We start from the raw sequence: 16705 nt of genomic DNA, 5'->3' as shown, positions 1-16705 counted from the left end.
CACGCGCCGTTTTCCGGCGACGGCAGTGTTTCCTTCCGGCGACTTTGGATTGACTTCTATTAGATTTGTTTGTGTATCCCTTAGTTCCTAGGTACAGTTTGCCTATGTGTGGCTCAAATTTTATTGAATTTTTCTTTGTAAGGGGGGCTTCATTGTATATTTAGTAAAGTTTGGGATTCTGCATAGGTAGCTGTTTTTTAAGCCAGATCCTTCTGGCTTAAGAGTTTGAGGGGCATGTCCCTCTTTGCTCAAGATGTAATTTTTCAGATCCTCTAATAGCACATGCTGTTAGTTCAAAAAAATAAATAAATAAATAAATTTTCCATCAAGAGGCAAGAAAGATCTCAATTTCAGGATGTAGAACCAACGTCTCCTCGGTTAGCAATACGCCAATACCCATCAATAATGATCTCAATACTCGACAAAACTGCCCAATTTTGGGCGAACATCTGATGATTCAAACAAGCAATATAGGCGTTTGTCTAATTAACAGATTCAATGCATTCCTCGGTACCATTGACAGAATTCCAATGTCAAAACCAACAAGTTACCCTATTTCCAAATTCATGCTTCTTGATTGAAACAACGTATTAAACATCTGGAAAACAGAATAATATAAGTAACTGCCAAACAAGTCGAAATTAACATGTTCTTCAACTTTATGCAACTATTTGTCATCAGTCCTTAGGCTGAAAGCTGAGAACACAACTCAAACGTAGCTGTCGATTAATGATTTCCTCATCTCCTCCACAATGGAGCTAGGCTGGGCTTCCCTCAATTTGAAAACGCTCTCAATGACAGAGAGTTCTGTTGCTGTGGTATCCGAACCACAGAATGATGTCCAATCGTTCACTGTCATGCCAGCAGCTATCACTTCACTACCACGGTTCACAGTCCCGGCCACCAGAGGGACCTGAAGAAGTGTTGAAAGTTCATCCAAGTCTTCAATGGAAGTATGGGGATGGACCTGCAAAAAGTATTTGATAAAGACAGTAAGCGTACATAATATGCCTCAATAAACACCATTTTCAAGGGAGCCATTTTTACTTACCAAACCACCTCTGTTAGAGAAGGCACAGTAGCTGCCCACAAGAATATTACCAGCAATTGTCTGCCTAAAAACTTCTACTCCGAGAACGTCTGCAATCATCTCCTCGGTTTCCTGTGCAAAAAAAAAATAAATTCATTATGAACATTCTAAATAATTTACCAACTTTTTTGAAACTCGACAAATGAGAAAGTAATGGTGCCGGCTAAAAAAGGAGGAAGATTTAAGTGTTCGCACTTCTCTTTGTCCATTTAACTAATTAAGATTATCAATCACTCAATTAGTGGAAAGAATGGTGCACCAGCGGTGGTTCTCAGAAGAGAGATCATCACACCACACACAAAAAACTACAATACCCAGAATTGCTTGCTTCAAAACAAAAAAACTACACAAAGAAAACTAAAATACCCAGAGACTGCTTGCTTCATTACAATTACAAAAGACACTAGCTCGCATTACTAAACCCTTGGTAATCATCCAACCAAAATATATCTGCTAAAAGATTCTAAGATATGACATCCCAAATCCAACCATCGAACTAATGAATGCTAAACGATTCTATACCAAATCGTTGTTAAGAGGTTCTTCATGTACCTTTTAGGGTAACTTCAAGGGAAAATAAACATGTATCTAAGCGTTAAACTCTGCATATTCTTTCGTATTATCCAATTACTTTTGGTGCCTCTGCAAAGTAACCTTATGCATCACCTCCTCAAATTTCCACAGATTTATAACAACCAATGAAAGCAATAAAACCAATCGCAGTTTACAGTAAACTTTTGATGTTATCTATTCTGTATGTTTTTAAGAGAAATTTACCATAATTGTCATTTAAGAACCAAGCACATCTCAATAGATAATTTGGTCAGAAACAGAACAAAGGAAAGCAAAGGGTATCTAAGGTTCACAAGGCCCTGTTGGATTCTGCCCTTGTTGTCTATGCAAAGATAATTTATGGTCACTTACTCAAAATTTCTAAGAACACTTTGGCAAGGAAGATTAACATATGAAGAGAAGAAAAGGGGGAGGGGGAGGGGGAGGAGAGGTTCATGAAATGAATGCAGTCAAAAAGCCTCTTTTTCAGATTGGGCTTGTAAGTCAGAGATTACAAAATTATCAGCTCTAAATATAAGACAATGATACCCTGTCAAGATCTGTGTGCGCGAGAGCAACGTGGTCGTTGCACGCTATACAATTTCCTAGAGCAGAAAGTCTCTCCTCTATGCGCTGAACAACTACTTGATCCGGTAGACTGTTTCTCAAGTGCTGAAGTTCTGCAGCAATAGCCACAAGACAATCAGACCTCAAGTAAGTCAGTCAGTAGATAAAATTAAATGTACAACGTTAATTTGCGTGCATATAGAAAAATACAATGAGATCAGTAGTAATCACACCTCCATTGGCATTTATAATACGCAGACAAGCAAAAATGAGAAAGCTTCTTTTTTTACTAATTATTTTTTTTCCTTAATAAAAAGAGAAAGGATCAATTATGCTGGCCCCAAGTAAATTTGAAACTTAAGGCACTATCGAGTATAACAACAGATATTCAAAATACTGCAAGACTGAAGGACCAAGCATGCAGATTCCAAGATATTATTAAATATGATAACATGCAGCTTAAAGAAGTACATGAACTGTTGGAGAACATTCCTCATGTCTCCCATGTACAATTGAAGAATTGAACAGCACCATTATTGTAATTGTAACAATGAGTTACAACATAATTGCCCATTGTTAATGAATTTAAAAGAAAATGTTTCTAAATTACAAGCTAATTGCCCACTTCATCTTCTTATTAGCATCACCAGTGTACATGAATAAATTAAAGTTATAATATTATGCATTTCCCTCTCCCTTCAGCCGAAGTTACAGAATTGCTCTCAAGAAAAACCTTATACAGCCTCAGAAACTTCATAGAACGTCCAATTTTAATTTTAATAGTCTCCATCAAACACTCCGCATTTTTTCAGTTTAAATCAAGGCCAATAGCATTTCCTCCACAAAATCAGAAGCTGATATAACACATCTTCAAGCCAAATCAAACAGAAGCAATGGATATGTGGCAAACATTTCCAATAATCAGGAGCAACTTCGATAATGATTTGAAACATGAGAAAAAAATTAGGCCTCAGTCCAGAAAATGAAAATGAATACAAACCTTGGTCGGTGGTGGTGTGAGGCACGAGAAGCCCATTTTTGTTTCCTGCAAATGGCAATTGAAAGTAAAGTGGCATGAGGTTTTCTGAATGAAAGGAAATATGATATGGGAAGGCAGGCAGCTATATATATCTCTATCTATCTTTTTCTAACAGCGAAATAATACAATAAAGAGAAGAAAAATTGTAGAACCAAGAATACTGTATAAAAATAATGGAGTTGAAAGAAAAAGGGTTATTAGTACCAGCACAAAGGCGTCCAATAATGCGAGTACCACTAATGGAGGTCTTAACAACAGGGATAGCATCTGCTAACTCGGACTCAAACGTACTGTAAAGGCACAGGCAAAGACAAAAGACGTGCATTTGCATTGTAACCACATTAGTTTATTTTAATTCATTCAACAATGAATAAATAGATCAATAAAGGAGTAAGAGTAACAATAATATAAACAACAAAGCAGAAATTGGAAAGAGAAAAATAAATTATAGAGAGAGAACCGAGAGAAAAGGAAACCTGTAGAAATTTTCAGAACCACCAATAGCAACTAAACAGTAAGCATTGGTGAGCTTTGAGAACACGCCGACCTCGCACGAGTTCTCAAACTGAAGTCCTGTATGTATGTATTTACGTATTCAATTCATCATCTCTCTGGTAATTGTAAATAACTAAATTAATAAATAAAAGTCAAAAGGTATTTTTTAAAAAAACAAATACCTTTGATAAAAATGGTAAATAATAAAAATTGAAATTTTCGGAGCCACCAATAGCAACTAAACAGTAAGCATTGGTGAGTTTTGAGAACACGCCCACCTCGCACGAGTTCTCAAACTGAAGTCCAGTATGTATGTATGTATTTCCGTATTCAATTCAATTAAATTCATCCTCTCTGGTAATTGTAAATAACTAAATAAATAAAAGACAACAAGTATGTTTTAAAAACAAATACCTTTGATAAAAATAGGGAATAATACAAATAGAAATTTCAATAATTTTCTCCATGAATAGCAGAAAAGAAGAACAGAAAAACTTACTCGTCGCCATGATAAAACTTCAAATCAGAAATTTGCCAAAATTTTATCTACAATAAAAACAATTAAGAAAAATACGTAAGATCGAGGACCATCAAAACTACAATGACCGACGTAGCATTAGGTTTACATGGTAGGTTTCATTTGTCTCTGCTCCCGAATATCAAAAAGCTCATTCACAAAATTTCAGAAGATGCAATTAACGAAGGAGTGGGAAGAAATGGGTCTTTGCCTTGTGTGAGTGTGGAAGATGGAAACTGAAATGGATTTACTTGCTGGGGGAGTTGCTGCCAGATCCGGCTTTTGTGCTCTATTATATTATGAAGGAAAGCAGAGACGAGAGAGAGAAGATACACGGAAAGCAAAGATTGAAGAAAACCTGAGAGATACACGGCTACACGCAGCGGCAACTTGAGAGGGTTCACTGGTTCGGTGTTGACTTGTGGCGCAGCCGCTGAGCAGAGTAAGAATCACTCGAATGAGAGATTGAGAGACCCTAATACCAAAACGATGCCGGTTGGTAATTACATAATTATAAGATGGTTAGCTATCATTTATATCTACCTTGAAAAAAAGGTTACGCGGTTATAAGCGGTTAGTGATTACATAACCGTTATAACCGTTCCGTTTGTACATGCCTACTACCACCCTATTGAAAATGTTCTCCCCAAACTTTCAATTGCGACAATGTCTCCCTAAACTACCAAAAAGTTGTCTATGTCTATCCCAGTGACAAAAATACACTTAATAAAATTAAAAACTACAACTAAAAATTAATTTCAAAAAAATATATCCAATGGGTGAATGTAAGGGGTTTTCTGTATGAAGAAGTGTCATGGCTGGAAATGGATTGAAAAAGATGATAAAATGCTGAATGATACTGGTGTTGAAATGTAGAGCTCTTCGAGAGGCTCAAAATCTCCTAAAGGTAACGATTACAATATATCTTCAAGTCTGCTCTACCTTCTATTTAGAGACTGTTTATATAGGCAATTCGGTTAAAAAACAGCTCAACCGATTATTCTCAAAAATTCCGTGCAAACGATTCGAGAGAGCCTCAAATTGAGTGGTATACTCAGCCACCGAAGACGATTGACGCAGCCATATCAAAGCCTCCATTGGGTTGTCATAAGCCGAACCAAAACGGATAAGAAGAGCCTGGACAAAGGCATCCCACGTCGAAAACTGCCTGGATTCATTCGCATCTTGAAACCAGATAAGTGCCTCTCCTTCCATGTGAAAGGAAGCCATTCGGATACGTTGATAGAGAGGGGTTTGGTAGTAATCAAAGAATTGATTAACCTTGTATGTCCAGTTGGATTGGTTCTCACCACCAAACCGAGGGAAATCCAACCGCAGGGGGCGGGTTTGGATCATTATGTCCCCCCGAGTAGGATCTTGGTGTTCATCGTCAAACTGGAATCGCCAATCGTCTCGATGGTCCCAGCCTTCGTTGTTAAATGCCATACGATAATCTTTGTCTTAGCGACGGTCATCACGTCCATCATGTTCATGGATTTGGCGTTCATCACATCCAAGAGCAAAAGGAAGCTAATAGGGAGGCGCATCTGCAAAAGGAGGCATTTCCGGTGGTGGCCGAGTTTGAGTAGCCAACAATGTTCTGAGTATCTCCGAAACGTTAGTTAACTACTGCTGAAAGGAGGTATTATGGGCTTGTTTCTGGAGGATAGCATCCTAACACTTTTCATAGATTCAGAGAGTTGAAACAAACGGGTACGTTCGGCCATTGTGAGATTTTTTTTTTTTTTTTGGAAAATGAGAAGATTTTGGTAGCAAAGGATGAAGGATCGTAGGCTCTGATACCAAATGTAAAAGGTTTTTTGTGTGAAAAAGTGTAATGGCTAAATGATACTAGTATTGAAATGCAAAACTCTTCGAGAGGCTCAAGTTCTCCTAAAGGTAACGATTACAATATATTCTCAAGTCTGCTCTACCTTCTATTCAGAGACTGTTCCCTCTCTCCTAAAACGACTTCTTTTACTAAAAAAAACACAATAGAAAATATGCTTATTAAACGCATGTTGATTTGCATAAAACGCATATCCTTAAGGACACAAATGTAAATTAACAAAGATAGTAACGTAAGAATGGGTAGTTGCTCTAAAAGCTTCCACCTGTAACTGATGAGCCATCTGTTGCTGACACGCCTTCTTCCCCTTCCCACGTAGCTTCCATCTACCTCCTAATAGTATCCCTTACAGACCCATACAAGTGAGACAACTGACCCATAACAGTGAACGCCACCCCTTTGGCCAATTTTTTCTTTTCTTTTTTATCGTTAGGCCATGAGGTTTTAACGGCACCAACCATTAACGACCTTTATTCCATCCATAAGCCATCTCTTCACATTCATTCGTTCTCCTTTGATCACATATAGATATACGCCTATCCTACACGCACCCAGTCTCTGCTCACCATCGGTTGCTCCTCATCTCTTCGAGTGATATTCTCATGCACACTTTTTTGCCCTCTTGTATTTCTATGGTTTTTGCTAGTTTAGATTGATTGAACCCAAAATTCTCTTTGAAGCTCGCAAATTTGTACCCAAATTCATATATTATTATTTGGGTTTGTTATTTAATTTTTATTTTTTTATATATGTATTTTTAGTTGTTTTTTTTCAAATTTTATAGGGATATTTTTACTTACTTTGAAATGGACATTTACAACTTTTTAATAATTTGGAAGGGACATTGTCTCAATTAAAGTTAGGGGAGACATTATCATTTGTGTGATAGTTTGAAGGGAATATGTGAAATTTTTCCTTCTTCTAAGTATAAAAGACTCATCTAAGTATAAGGGTTTGAAAACTAACCCTGACAAGAGTCTTGTTTTTTGTGCTGGTTTGACGGACAGGGGTAAGCAGGATGTCCTAAACCTCTTACAAATGAGTGAGGGAACTCTCCCTGTTCGTTACCTTGGAGTGCCACTGATAACTAAGAGATTGTCGGTTGTGGATTGTGATAGTCTGGTGAATAAGATTACTACTAGGATTAATTCCTGGTTAGTGAAAAATCTATCATTTGCAGAGGGGTTGCAGCTGATCTCTTCTGTCTTATGTAGCTTCCATGTTTTTTGGTCTAGAGTCTTTATCCTTCCTCAAAAAGTGGTTAAGTTGATGGAGCAAAAGCTTAACAGATTTCTTTGGAGTGGGAAGGACTCTAGAGCTAATGCTAAGGTGGCATGGGATAAGATTTGTACTCCTAAGAAGGAAGGTGGCCTCGGTATAAAAAAATTGGATATTTGGAATCAAGCTTGCATGCTTCATCACATTTGGACTTTGTTTGTTAGGTCCAGATCCTTATGGGTGGGTGGGGTTGAAAAAAATCTATTGAAACGGAATAATTTATGGCAAGTATCTATTCCTCAAAATGGTTCATGGAATTGGAAGAAACTTTTAAAACTTAGGAATGTTGCTAAACAATTTCTGAGTTTTAAAGTGGGGGATGGCCATAAAATTTTTTTATGGCATGATTCTTGGCATCCAGAGGGCTGCCTTTTTGACAATTTTGGCTATCGTGTCATTTATGATGCTGGTAGAAACATAGGACCTCGAGTATCTTCCATTATCAAAGATGGAGAATGGTTATGGCCTAATGCCAAATCTGAACATCTGGTCATAATATAGAGCAGATTACATGAGATTCCTATTGGTGGTGTTGATCTACCGATTTGGAAATCTTCTTCTGGCAAGTATTCTAGTGCCCAAACTTGGGAGTTGCTGAGAAATAAACTTCCTGAAGTTAGCTGGCATCAATTTGTTTGGCTCTTTTGGGCGATTCCTAAACATGCATTCTTCCTTTGGTTGGTGTTCAGAAATGCACTTGTAACTGAGGAGAGGGATGTGCTATTGGGGCTATTCGGGTTCTACTTTGTGCTTGTTTTGTTTTGCTTGTCAAGAGAGCCGAGAGCATTTGTTTTGTAGCTGCAACTTTAGTAGGCGCATCTGGAGGAGGGTTATGGAGGATTGTTTGATTCGGGATCCGCCTATTGAGTGAGACTCTCTTGTTAATTGGTGTAATTCTCATTTGAGAGGTAGAAGCTTGATTGCCATTATTTGTAAACTTTGTTTTTGGAGCTTCGGTTTATCACCTATAGAGACACTGTAATAATCTACTTCATGGTAATACTTTAAGCTTAGAAGATTCTATAGTGCTCCAGGTGAAAAATGACGTGCGTTTGAGACTTATTGCCCGTTGTACTACTAAAATACTTTATCAGTATCCTCATTTAGTTGAGGTTTGGAGATTGAAACATGTGCTTTCTAGGTGAGGAACTGGGTGAGGATTTTGTTCTATGCCCTTTGATGGTTGGGGTCTGCTGTTCTCTCTTTAGCCTTTATGGTTGAGGCGGGATATTCAGAAGTTGATTAGCAGATGTTGAAGCTAGCAGGTGCACTGCTGTGTGTTTGGTTGATGTTGTCTTCAGTATAACCATTTTCACCTCAGCTTCGGTTATGTTGGTTGTTTTGTTGTGCTGTTGCTTTTTAGGTGTGGTAGCCTTTTATGACTTTTGTAGTTGGCTATGGCTGGTTGTTTTGCTGCTACTCTAGTTAGTAGCTTGTTTCCAATTCTGGAGCGTTTGTAGACATGTTGTGTTTGAGCTTTATAAAAGCATTTATTCATCAAAAAAAAAAAAACGACTCATCTATTTCATACTACCAGAATTGTTGGGAATTTTAACTGTACTCGCAAGTTAATGGATGGCAAGTGCGAGGTTGATCCCACAGGGAATTGTGTTTTTTAAAACAAAATTTATGTCTAAAGTAATTAAATCTTAACTTAGTTCCAAAAAAAGTTTGATTTTGGTGCATAAAAGAAAATATAAATAAAATAAAACAAAACAAAAGGTACTAAAGTTTTGGAATCCACACCCACCGAATCATAACAACATATTCCATGTTCATCAATATTAATCCGAGGTTTTCACAATTAAAATCTTAGTTATGTTTTACTATGCTTCAAATATTTAATCAAAATCATCACATGTATCCATTTTTTACACAAATCACAAAAGAAATCCAATTTAAATCAAATTATTAAATGTATCCGTAAATCACAACAAGATATCTAATTTAAATCAAAACATCAATTGTATTCGTAAAATAAATCACAATGAATATCCAATTGTTTTATAAATAAAATGCAAGCAATCAATTATGTAAAATTATCTTAAATCATCAAATGTATCATTGAATTACAAAATATATCAAAAAATAATTCCACACATTGAAAAGAAGTAAGACATTGAAAAAATTAAACCCAATAAAATCGGATAATAAAGGCTTACATGGAAGTATTGTTGTTCTTCATCGGTGATGCTTCATCTTCAACCTTAGTTGATAAATTAGCTACACATGATTATGACAAATAAAACCTAACCTAAAGAAAAATTAAACTAAAAATAAAATATTTATGGTCTCTGGCTTTCCCCTCTCAATTTCCTTAAGGCTTAGCAATCAATTTATAGGGAGAAAACAAACCCTAGAAGCCCTAGAAATCTCAAAAAAATCGTACTACAATCTCATAGTCAAATTTGGAAGCAATCATAGTACAAATCAGAATAGGATTCGTCTAGATTTGCGTTCTTATATTACAGGACACTTTTTGCATAGCAGCAGTACGAATTAGGAAAATCCTGTTTCACAATGATTTATATTATTTTAAGTTAGCTTTCCAATGCCGCTTATTTCACCTTAATCCGATACTTGAAATGAAAGTTATGGCCAAAATACTATGACGTGCATAATTTGAAATTTAATCCAATTCGATTTTGACTTCAATTAGAGAAATTTCGATTTAATCATTTTATTGATTTGGTTAAACATAACCACATTATCTAGGTCTTCTCAAAGCATGCTTTCTTCCAATCTTTGCATTTTTCACCCTAAAACTATCGTTTTCCTTTAGCAACCTACAAAACACTAAAAATACAAATATAACACAAAACATTAGATTAAGGCCTTGTTTGATAAATACATGTACAGAACAGGACAGAACAGAGTAGTGGGTTGTTAGTTTTGAAATTAGTAAAAAGTGATGATGTGATATAAAATAAAAAGAATTTGTATAAAAAAGTGAAAAAATTTTGTATTGTAATGAATTTTTTTATTTGAATAGTAATAAAAAATTATTGATGTGATATAAAAAGTGAAAAAAGTGTAAATGTTTTGATGTTAATTGGTGGTGAAAAATATATAAATAAAAAGAAAACGCATGAACAGTACTGTTTTGTTCTGTATTCAATCAAACAAGGCCTAAAATACAGCTAAAGAATTAACAAATATAAATTAAGGGGTTTAAATATACAATATTTGGTACTTATCAAATACCCTCAAACTTACATTTGCTATTCCTTTAACAAAACAAAACAAAAAAATAAAATAAAAGTATGAAACATAAATCATTTTTCATGGGAGAGACGATTGCATTGAGCGTATGCAACAAGCCTTTTAAACCCCTAGGACTCTCTAGTGGACGAGTGAAGTCTCGTGAGAGTTTACTAAGAATGATTCCCACAAACATTTTAACGCACTATGTTGTTAACAAATAATGACTTCCACACAAACATATGGTTCAGACATCATGAGTAGCTTAACAAGATGAACATCACAATCACATCATCAGGACATAAAAAATCATTTAACTCATAGCTGAAAAATTAAGACAACACATTCTCCAATAAGTGCAAAGTGAGATTAACATAGATTCATGATGTTTCAATTTTTCTCAAAGTTCGACATCATGAATAGCTTAACAGGATGAACATCACAATCACATCATCAGGACATCAAAAATCATTTAACTCATAGCTGAAAAATTGAGACAACACATGCTCTAATAAGTGCAAAGTGAGATTAATATAAATTCATGAGGTTTTAATTTTTCTCAAAGTCTGTGTATCCCAAAGTTTATAGGAATTTTATCAGATGAAACAACCAATGCTTAAATCAAAAAGTTTTTTTTTTTGTTTGTGTCGACTGTGTAATGCCTCACTCCCTTAAACTTTCTAACTGACCTATGTAACGAGTGTTGGGCCAGTGACTCACAAACCAGATGGTTTTAGGGCACTAGATGTAGAAACATCCCTAAGGGCTTAATTACTCAAGTAAAAAATGCTACGAAGTCAAACTAGCCATACGATCAACCAAATTGAATTTCTCATATTTTTATACGAACACTCAATACTTAGTAAGGCAAGAGGCTCGGTTACTCAATGAGAACTCAAACTGATGATATTATTTTTTTAATTTTTTTTTCCTTTGAATTTAAGCCAAGGTTTCATCAACAAATCATCCTACAAATCTTAAGACACACATTCTTCAATTCAAATCACATACCTTACAAAACCAATGCTAATGTGCTTGTGATAAATAATTCAAACAAGTGAAGTCTCTCTAATCCAACAGATGAGTCAAAAGATTCAAATTTTTAATGACATACAATGTTCAACATGTTAAACAACCAATGACATACAAATCACAGTTGCAATGTAATCATGCTCAATCAACAACCTAGCACAATTTTTTTTAAAAAAAATTTCTAGAACAAAAAGACAAATAAACAAACAAACAAATAGACAGTGTTTTTCCATACCCCCAAACTTAAATTATACATTGTCCTCAATGTGTAGTATAGAAATACATTACCAGAAGATGGTATTATGGTTTGTTTCTGGAGGATGACATCTGTTAGGGATAAAATTAACCCTAGAGACACGTGGATTCAGAAACATCTCGGAGTTAAGTCTCGGACATTCGTTCCGAACCAGCAAAGAAAAGATCGTCTAGGTATAAAGACGTCTCGGTCTTAACATTCCAGGTTACGGTATATAAAATATTCCGAGATCTCCTAGTCTGATCGGAGCGAACATATCTCGAATATTTGAGTCTCGGAGTAATAACGCCTCGGGGTAATAACGCCTCGGTGTGATATCAAGTCAGTGCGACGACATCTCGGAGTAACAACATCTCGGCCTTACACAATCCTGTTATGGTGCGGCGATATCCCGAGATCTCCAAGTCAGAGCGAACATATCTCGGGTATCATCACCTCGGAGGTTGGCTGAAGTGTACCGCAGTCGTCTTAGAATGCTATAAGGATAGAATCCCAGAAGATCAGGGATAAAACCACAATTCCATAATTAATGGGATAAGGTAGTTATTGATACGGAATCAAGCTTAAAGAGGTACAAACGCAATCAACTTCGGACTCTACAATCCCATTCGAATTCCCTGAAGATATGGTTAAAGTTCAACCAAGGTAGGACTCAAACTCCTAATCCAACTAGGCGTCAAGAAGTCTGGTAAGACCGCAAGTCTGGCCTATAAATAAGACCGTCACACCAGGTATGAGACTACGAATTCTCTGAGCTTTTGAGATTGAGATTGAAAATACTCTTCAGAAGATTGATTTGAACTGACTTAGGCATCGGAGTGGGCGTAGTCGGCACCCCCGACGAGTTGTTTGTTCTTTTTGCAGGATTGAAGTAGTAGATTAGAACCCAGCAGCGAATCACCAGGCGACACGTCACCATACCGGAAACTGTACCAACAACATCCTAACACTTTTTCATAGATTCAGAGAGTTGAAACAAACGGGTACGTTCGGCCATTGTGAGATTTTTTATTTTTTATTTTTATTTTTGTGGAAAATGGGAAGATTTTGGAAGCAAAGGGTGAAGGATCGTATGCTTTGATACCAAATGTAAGGGGTTTTCTGTGTGAAAAAGTGTCATGGCTAAATGATACTGGTATTGAAATGTAGAGCTCTTCGAGAGGCTCAAATTCTCCTAAAGGTAACGATTACAATATATTCTCAAGTCTGCTCTACCTTCTATTCAGAGACTACTTATATAGGCAATTCAGTTAGAAAAACCGAATCTTTCTAATCGAATTAAGCTATTCCCTCTCTCCTAAAATGACTTATGTGACTAAAAAAAACGCAATAGAAAATATGCATATTAAACGCATGTTGATCTGCATAAAACGCATATCCTTCAGGACATAAATGTAAATTAACAAAGATAGTAACGTAAGGATGGATAGCTGCTCTAGAAGCTTCTACCTATAACTGATGAGCAATCTGTTGCTGACACGCCTTCTTTCCCTTCCCACGTAGCTTCCATCTAACTCTTGATAGTATCCCTTGCAGACCCATACAAGTGATACAACATACCCATAACAATGAACGCCACCCTCTTGGCCATTTTTTTTTTTCTTTTTTATCGTCAGGCCACGGGGTTTTAACTACACCAGCCATTAACAACCTTAATTCCATCCATAAGCCATCTCTTCACATTCATTCGTTCTCCTCTGCAATCATTATCTAACCATAAACCCTGATCACATATAGACATACGCCTATCCTACATACACTCAGTCTCTACTCATCATGGGTTGCTCCTCATCTCTTCCAGTGACATTCTTATGCACACTTTTTTACCCTCTTGTATTTGTAGGGATTTTGCTAGTTTAGATTGATTGAACCCAAAATTCTCTTTGAAGCTTACAAATTTGTACCCAAATTCATATATTCTTATTTGGGTTTTTAATATTGGGTTTTTTTATTTAATTATTTTGTTTTTATACATTTTTTTAGTTTTTTTCAAATTTTACAGGGATATTTTTACAGACTTTGAAATGGACATTGACAACTTTTTAGTAATTTTGGAAGAGACATTGTCTCAATTAAAAGTTAAGAGAGACATTGTCAATTTTGTAATAATTTAGAGAAAATATGTGAACTTTTCCATTCTTGTAAGTACAAACGACTCATCTATTTCATACTACTAGAACATTAATATGTTCTTTCTTTCTTATTAGTATCAAGAAATCTCACATGGTCACCTGAAAAAGCGTACCATGCATTTTTAATAAAAATGAAGACAAAAGAAAAGGAAAATAAAATTACACAAAAAAATAGTATATTATAAGATGGAATAAAGCATAATATACTGCAATACATGACAAAGAGATGTACTGCTGTTCCTAGAGCAATACGTGGATTTATAGCTGCAAAAACTAAAATAAAATGTATTTTGGCAGATTTACAATGAGAATTAATAAAATAATGACGTTTAATAAACTCAATAAATTTTTTTTATTTAATTTTTTTTTTATAGATAATAAACTCATTTTGAATACCGGTTAAATATGTTTTTCAAACATTTGAGAGGTAGAGACAAAGACAAATACAACAAAATAGTCTCAATTCCAAAATCAGCAAAACTTTCAAAAGCCTACGCAGTCTTGGGTATATGCAGCTAAATACATAAGCTTTAACCCTCTGCTACCATAATATACAAGCTTCAATCCAGGGATTAGGGCTGTATTCGAGCTGAGTCGAGTCGAGTCGAGTCGAGTATTGAATGTTTAAGTTCGGCTCATTTAATTTTATTTCGAACACGAGTCGAGTTCGATTTTATCACGAGCTGCTCAATTAACTTATTTATTTCTTATATAAAGTATATATCATGATTGTTTATATTTTCATAAATCCATACTAATAATTAATTAATTAAGTCTTGTTAAAATTTTATTATCTGAGTTTATTAAATAAATTAACTTGAATCTTAAATAATATAATCTCGAGTTTATATGTCTGTATATAAATTTATTATGCACAAACACAAATTACATGTGTGCACACAAACACTTATAACGACACATACTCACAAACACACTTATGTACACACAAATCTATAAAATTAAACTCATAACAATAATTCAAGCTATATCTATCATATTAGGAAGATGATTCATTTTTACTTAAGATGTTCTTATTACAAAATTAAAATAATACTAAGAAAAAATTGTAAAAATGAAGTTATACGAGTTTATATAAGCTTATCTGAGTCAGGCCGAGTTTATACGAATATGTCTCGTTTAATATTTGAACATATTATTGTGTTCACGAACGACTTATTTATTATTCAAACCGAGACCGAATCGAGTTTAGCCGAACCGAACCGAGCCGAGTTCATGAGTGGCCGAGCTCATTTTACACCCCTACCAGGGATGGAGCCATAAGTTCTAATAGGTAGGGGCCAATGGCCATAATTTTTTTTTTTTTGTAGGGGCCATATAAACTAAATTTTTATTTTTATCTTATATTTTTAAATTTTTTTAAATTTTTTTTTTCCACCTAATATTTTAGGAAATTGGGAGGGGGGGGGGGGGGGGGCATGGCCCCTGCCAACCCCCCCTCCCTCAGTCCCTGTTCAACCCTGTTGATTGCTAAAAAAAATTCTAATAAAAGAAAGATAAATTATTTTTGCACATTTCTTATTTTTGTACATTACTTTTTTAAATCAATAATTAAATATGTAGAACCTACGAGAAAACAATGAAAAACAAACGCTTTACTCAGTCTTGGGAATATGAGTTACCCATATTTCTGATAGACCCAAACGACAAGTAACATAAAATTCAAAAGTTTATTCTATTTTCCTCATCTTCCTCCTCACCAACCAAAAAAAAAAAAAAAAGGGATAGGCAAAACACTTAATCAAACCCTTTGTCAAAACACCAAAAATCATCATTAGGAACAAACAGCCTCAATACCAAATCAGCAAACCAATTCAAGCACGTGAAGATATATGGTGAAGAATGAAACCCCATCAAAAGTCAAGCATTCATATACATAGAAATAAAGGTAAAAGAAAAAAAAGAAAGAAAGAAAAAAAAAAAAAAAACCCCAAGTTATAGTTGCAGAACAGACAGAAAGAGGAAAGGTTTCAACTTTGAAACCCTAGGCAAATGACAAAGATTCTCTCAATAGAAAACTGAGGGGAAGATTCATTATTTCAATTTTGAAACCCTAAAAGTGATATTCACATTTTGCGGATGCAGTTGCGGATATTAGAACATTCCTAGTAGCCTCACCAAATCTTACCAGCCAAAATAGATAAAAATTACTTTTCTCTATTTTGGTGAGCCACATTTTTTAAAGCACTTCATGCAGCCTCACTATATTAACTATTCACTATCACTATTCTATTTAAATAATATTTTTTTTGCAGATTTCTTTATTCACTATCACTATTTCATTTAAATTCCACTTTTCTCTATCAGACCGATATTTCTTCCAAATTCAGATAAATGATTATAGTGCTAGAGCAGTAGAGCTTTAGTTTATTGTTCATACTTGAAAAACTAGAAAAGAACTTGGAAAGTACACACATCTTAGATTACAAGTCTTGATTCTGTACTGACCATCATAATGAGAAGAATGTCGAACTAGGCCATGTGAAAAAATGTTTATGTATTAATCTACATGTAGCAAATTACAAATTGTAGCTTCTAGAGGAGGCAATGAATACTCTTTAAGAAATCCAAAGAATTGGTTTTCATACTAGTGATGCTGTGTGTGAGAGGCTAATGTGTGGGAGAGAAAAGGAAAAGAGAGAGAGAGAGAGAAATGAACACATTTTTATAATTTTTTAA

The 16705-nt window shown here is 35.1% G+C and overlaps 1 protein-coding gene across 2 annotated transcripts; it reads right to left on the bottom strand.

The window, feature by feature from the left end:
- Nucleotides 1-476: 476 nt before the first annotated feature.
- LOC133867053 (eukaryotic translation initiation factor 6-2) lies at nt 477-4766 on the bottom strand. Of its 2 annotated transcripts, none has more exons than XM_062303728.1 (8): nt 4619-4766; nt 4243-4289; nt 3725-3821; nt 3453-3538; nt 3210-3254; nt 2192-2322; nt 1052-1162; nt 477-967 (listed from the first exon to the last, which is right to left on the bottom strand). In XM_062303728.1, exons 2-8 carry the CDS (start codon nt 4250-4252, stop codon nt 710-712), a joined length of 738 nt encoding a protein of 245 aa, XP_062159712.1. In that variant the 5' UTR covers nt 4253-4289; nt 4619-4766; the 3' UTR covers nt 477-709. The 2 variants fall into 2 exon arrangements, with proteins under 2 accessions (XP_062159712.1, XP_062159713.1); XM_062303729.1 differs by having other exon boundaries at nt 4472-4620.
- Between the last annotated feature and the right edge of the window lie 11939 nt (nt 4767-16705).

This window comes from Alnus glutinosa, chromosome 4 (assembly GCF_958979055.1).
Source record: "Alnus glutinosa chromosome 4, dhAlnGlut1.1, whole genome shotgun sequence".
Lineage (NCBI taxonomy): Eukaryota > Viridiplantae > Streptophyta > Magnoliopsida > Fagales > Betulaceae > Alnus > Alnus glutinosa.
The sequence above is the reverse complement of the archived record's forward strand: the minus strand, read 5'-3'. Positions and strand labels throughout refer to the sequence as shown.